Source organism: Centropristis striata, chromosome 5 (assembly GCF_030273125.1).
Source record: "Centropristis striata isolate RG_2023a ecotype Rhode Island chromosome 5, C.striata_1.0, whole genome shotgun sequence".
In the NCBI taxonomy this organism is placed as follows: domain Eukaryota; kingdom Metazoa; phylum Chordata; class Actinopteri; order Perciformes; family Serranidae; genus Centropristis; species Centropristis striata.
The window spans coordinates 12273956-12279942 of record NC_081521.1 but is presented as its reverse complement, the minus strand read 5'-3'; the positions used below and the strand labels follow the sequence as shown (position 1 = coordinate 12279942).

Sequence of the window (5987 nt, the reverse complement as noted above, 5' to 3'; positions counted from 1 at the left end):
CTAAATTTTGGCAGTAGGACCCTTCCTCAAAAATCTAAAAACAACGCCTCTAATCTGAGGCAGATTCAGGCCGTAAACTAGAGGGTTATTGATAGGGGGAATGATCAGATACTCCAAAGATAAAACAATTGTCATGATCGGATTCATTTTATCTGCCTCAAAGCGAGTCAATGAAAGCTCACAGAAGAGAGAGAAAGTAAAAGTCATAAATGTGACAATGTGAGGCAGGCAGGTTTGTAACGCCTTTCCTCTGACTTCAGACGAGCTTCTCCTGCAAACAAGCAGAATACGCAGATAGCTGTACAGGACAAAGAACATGGGGATGAAGATCGATGTCACAGTGACAAACTGACCTGCCACATTGTTCATAGTTGTGTCCACACAGGAGAGCTGAACCACAGGCCAGTTAGAACAGAAAACCCTGTGCAGTTTATTTCCACATAACGGTAATCGAACAGTAAGGGACAGACAGAAGCCACAAGCAACAGCAGGGTAGAGCACGGCGCACATTAGAAGATGTGTCACCTTCTTAACTGTCATTTTACTGTGATAATGTAAAGGCTGGCAAATAGCAACAAGTCTATCGTAGGCCATGATGCTCAGAATAGTCAGCTCACATGATGCATAGGTGTAAATGATGTACATCTGAATGAAACATGAGGGACGTGTGGTCAAATGATTGTCAGACAGAAGGTCAGACAGAAACCTGGGGAAGAAGCCGGACGAGCCGTACAGAGAGTTCAAAGACAGACTGCAGATGAAAATAAACATGGGCTGATGCAGAGACTTCTCCAGGATGACTGTCACAATAATGACAGCGTTAGCAGAGATTATAGTCATGTAGATCAACAGACACAGAATAAAGAACAGATATCTGAGTGACCCATAGTCTGCAAACAGAGTGAACTGAAAGTATAAAGGATTCAGGCTGCTGTTCCTCTTCATGTATACCTAGGACAGGACAGCTGGAAGAAGAGAGTGATGGAGGGAAAGAAGGAGGGGATAAAACAGATTGTGGTACAGTTAAAGATTAAAATGTTCTTATCAAAATCTTCTATTTTCATACTTTAACAAGACACAAAATACAATAAGCCTGCATGCAGGTAATATGCATAAGCTACCATACATATCTCCAATACTTGTCATTCACAATAGTCAGTCTAACTTAAAAACATTCAGGTAACTTAAGAGGAATTGTTGATGGGTAAACAGTGATTTTATCAATATTTCTCGCACTCACTCAGGCTCTTGTTCTTCTATAACAGAGTAAAAAAAAAAACATGAGCAAAGTTTAAATAAATGCTACAAATATATTGATTATTTAACACCGACATAAGAGGATATCACACTCAATGTTACATTTTGTAATTTCATGTAAGTTCTAATAGTGCAGAAAAACTATAAAAAAAACTACAGAACTATCAACCGTCAAATATGATCATAACCAAAGCTTCCAAAGCAAGTTGTGTTGTGTTGCTTGTTGCTCTGACAGAAGAGGCCGTCTCCTCTGTAATAAGCCAGACTGAAGCAGTTTTTATTTGTGAGCTGCTAGAATACAAATTGCAATGTCAACAGAGGGTCCAAAGGGAAATCCACTCTCACCTGACTTCATTTGTTTTCTCTTATGTATGTCTTTTTTCCTTTTTTTTTGCCACCAAGCAAAAGTTAAGCTACATGAAACATGTAAACCCTCATACGTTTCATTGATCAAAATTATGACTTAAAGGTTAATCACCCAAGTACTCTAAAGTTACGGTGTAATATCCTAGTATGAATCACTACATATAAATACTTCACTTAAATGTAGGTATAGTGGAACAAGGGAGTAACAATTTGTATTTTAGAGGAAACGAGAAATAAGTTATACTGTAAGTATTTTAGGAAGAAATGGGTATCTACAGGGTATTTTAGAAGAAAGGAGAAATTATTTATATTGTAATTATTTCGTAAATACTGGAAAAACACCCATTCTAAAGAAGTTTAGATGCTGTGAAAACATAAATTTAAAAAAAGTATGGATCGAATTCAGAGTTACAATTTTCACAACAAAACTTTATCAGTTTAACAAAGGTTAGACCAAAACAATTTGTGTCAAAGTTCATAAAAGAAGAACTGTAAAAGAATGTATGTATGAGGCTTTGTTTGAAAGGCAACATCTTTTAGTTTCTGCAGCTGTGCTTGTTTAGCATGCGGATAAAACATATTCAAAACTACATCAGTTAGGAAAGTTTTTTTGGTTTAACCCAGTTTGGGGGAGCATGCTGTCAGGTTGTAGCCGTCATTTCAAGTTAAATATTTGAATATGTTTATTATTTAATGTGTTTTCATGGTGTCCTATATGCCCCCTGTTGTGCAGAAACCAGAATCCACAGCAGAACTACTGCAGTTGAGTCTTACAGTGGGTTCTGTTCAGGGAAGGTAAGGTACAGCAGTGAGCGGTAGCTTCCCCGGCTCTGATGAAGACGATGGCTTGCTTGGGGAGGCGGGAGCGCTTGGCCCACTCGACACCTGCCTCGATGGCTTCAGCAATAACCTTCAGCACCTGGTCATGTCTCCATCGGTACTGTCCCTCTCCAAGTGCCTTGGAACAGCTGCTCAGAATGTGCTCCAGGGTTCCACGCTTTGAGCACAGCGGGCATGCTGGTGTTTCTGCAATACCCCACACATGCAGGTTAAATGGGCTGGGAAGCTCATCATACACTGCCTGTATGAGGAACTTGATCCGCTGTGGTTCGGCTTTCCACAGATCAGCCCAAGTCACCCTCCTCTCGATTGCGTTGTCCCATCTTGTCCAAGCACCTTGTTGCCTCATTCCTACTGCCCTGCAAGATCTTTCCTCCTCAACTGCTGCTCTCACCTCCTCCTGGACTAGGCGACGCTCATCCTTCCCTTTCATGGTGCCACCATAGGGAGTTGCAAAGGACCCCAGTCCAGCTCTGCCTCTTGTCACCACTCCCACCAGCCTTTTGTGATGCAGCCTTGTCTCTGGTTGTCGAACAGCCTCCTCTGCTTTCCACTTCCTACCTGTCCTCACTTCAATCCCTGCTTTGGCACCATTGGATCCCTTGAGTCCTTGTACTGCAGCACTTCGACACCTTAAACTCCTCTTCCAAGGACTTAAATGGCAGTTGGAGTTTGTTGCGGTGTCCATACAGTGCGATGTTACTTAGGCTCCTTGGTAGACCAAGCCATCTCCTTAGGTGGCTGCTGACCTTCCTCTCTAAGGTCTCAACTATTGAAATTGGCACTTCATAGACGAGAAGTGGCCATAGGATCCTTGTGAGAATACCATGCTGGTACAGCCACGCTTTGAATTTGCCTGGCAGGCCAGACCGGTCCACTGATTTCAGCCAGCCATCCAACTCAGTGCATGTTGATTGGATGGACACTGCATCCCTCAAGGTGCTGTCGAACACCTTGCCCAAGCTCTTAACAGGCTTCTCAGTTATGGTTGGGATAGTTGCACCTGCAACGCTGAATCGGAACTTGTCATCCACCTTTCCTCTCCTCAGCACCATTGATCTGGACTTGGCAGGCTTGAAACGCATCCGCGCCCACACCATCAGCTTTTCAAGTCCCTGCAGAATCCATCGGCAGACTGAAACTGACTCTGTAGTGACTGTGAGGTCATCCATAAACGCCCTGATTGGTGGCTGGCGTTGAGCTGTTTTCATCTAAGGCCCTCTGCACTCTGACTCAGCAGACTTTGTGAGCATATTCATGGCCAGAGAGAACAGGATCACTGAGATAGTGCACCCAGTGATAATCCCAATCTTGTGCCAGCTTGATGTCACTGCTCCTGAAGAGGCCCTCATTCTGAAGTTGCTGTAGTAGTCAGCAATGAGGTCGCTGATCCTGCTGGGGACATGATGTTTTGTCAACGTGAGCTGCACCAGTTTGTGTGGTATTGAGCCATAAGCATTTGCCAGGTCGAGCCACAAGACTGACAGATTGCCCTTGTTCTCTCTTGCCTCTCTAATTAGCTGTGTTACCACTCCAGTGTACTCCAGACATCCTGGCATTCCTGTGATTCCACCCTTCTGGACCGATGTGTCAATGAAGCTGTTCGTTCCAAGGAAGGTGCACAGCCGGTTGGAAACAGCGCTGAAAAAGATCTTGGCTTAGACACACAACAGGGAGATGATGCGGAACTGATCTATCTGCCTGGAGTTCTCCTCCTTCGGAATCCAAACCCCCTCGGCAACTCTCCACTGTGCTGGAATCCTGCCCCTCCTCCAGATGACTCGCAGGATCTTCAACAGGCGCTGCAGGAGTTTAGGACAGTTTTTGTACACTTTATATGAAGTGCCGCTTGGTCCTGGAGCAGAGCTTGCACGCGCTTTCCTGACAACCTCCTGCATTTCCTTCAGCTGCAGCTCTGACATATCGAACTCCACCCTCGGCTCAGGGGGATTTATCAGGGTGCGGCACTCTCCCAACTCCTGCTCTCTTGCTGGGTCGCTGTAAGTGTGCTGAAGATGGTGGTCTATCTCCTCCTGTGAGCAAGTCAGCTTGCCGCTTCGCTTCCGACCAAGCCAAATCGCTCCTCGTCTCCTGCCTGCTTGTACCGACTCTTTAGGGTCTTCATCTCCTGCCTGATGTTATGTATTCCAACCTCCCTTTGGTTCTTTGAGCAGGGTCCTTTTGGAAAGGTAGAACTTTAATACCTCCGAGGGGCAGAATCCACAGCAGAACTACTGCAGTTGAGTCTTACAGTGGGTTCTGTTCAGGGAAGGTAAGGTAAGGTAGAACTTTAATATCTCCGAGGGGCAATTTAATTTACAAACAGTAGTATTAGACAAAAGACAGATAGCCTGGGTATACCCATACTGCCTTGCACGCTCAATTTCATTTCGAATCTGCAGACAGTCTGAAATCTATGGCCGTTTCTTAGCCCTGTTTTATGGATCCAATCACAGAACGGGGAGGGACGGCAAGACGATGACGCATACTACTCAACAGATGGAAGCTTGTAGTTTTGTAGTTTTCTTATGGATCCAACATGGCTGCAGCTGACGTGAAACTCTCTTTCAATCTAGCTTAAGGTGTTTTAAATAGTTTAGAGCGAAAGTTGATTTTAGAAGAAGAACAAAGTTTGACTTTACACTCCTGTTTCACCACCAAAAAGGATGTTTTAGCCTTGCTTCCGACAGGATTTGACCAAAGCCTAATCTACAAACTAGCCCCGCTGCCGCTCACTGCTGTAACGCGATGATCTCGCTACGATTCGGGGGACAGCGTAGCCGCCCAGAGACCCGCAGCAACTCGTCTATTGACCATAAATCAGTGGATGTGTGGCTGAATGACATGAGGGGGGAATAAGGCGTAAAAATAAATCTTGCGGAAAGCAAGAACTGGAGAAGCAAGGCAGCAAGCAACACTTCTCACAGACACACACACACACACACACACACACACACACACACACACACCAACACTGCTGGTAGACTGTGAGCTGAAACTACAGAACAGCCAGAGTCAGAACATGCTGCAGAAAAAAGTTGCAGAAGCAAAATTGACCATTTTAGTCTCAAAGTAGAGATGGGCTAGTCTGTCTTTATAAACATAAATTTCTGTCGCTCTACATACATCATCTGGTATAACTGATACGATTGGCTAAGAGCTACCTAGAGACGCTTTTGATAGACATTCATAGCGGCCAATAAACAGCTCTGGAGGATCGTAAACCACGCCTCCTCTACGGAGAAATGAATGGCTGGTGTCCAGACTAATCTCATTTGTGATATAGTCTTGCGTTAGCCAGGCTAAAATGTAGCAGGACTAAATAAGCATGATGTCCTGACATTATTGCTTGTAAAGAGTGGCAATAGCAGATGGGACAAAAGAGAACCTGGACCTATTTGTGCTGCATTTAGGGAAAGTAAACCTTCACCATGAAGGAAGCAGCTGGCACTCAGCATGCCAGGGGTTAATAGAGTCAGAAACAATGGTCTGAGCCTTAGAGATGAGCCTTTCTACATATAGCT

The 5987-nt window shown here is 44.5% G+C and overlaps 1 protein-coding gene and 1 pseudogene across 1 annotated transcript; both read right to left on the bottom strand.

Moving 5' to 3' along the window:
- LOC131971184 (olfactory receptor 4E2-like) lies at positions 1-945 on the bottom strand. Its single transcript, XM_059332504.1, has one exon. The coding sequence runs from the start codon at positions 943-945 to the stop codon at positions 1-3; it is 945 nt and encodes a 314-aa protein (XP_059188487.1).
- A 1432-nt stretch (positions 946-2377) lies between these two features.
- On the bottom strand, positions 2378-4828 carry LOC131971183 (uncharacterized; annotated as a pseudogene).
- Between the last annotated feature and the right edge of the window lie 1159 nt (positions 4829-5987).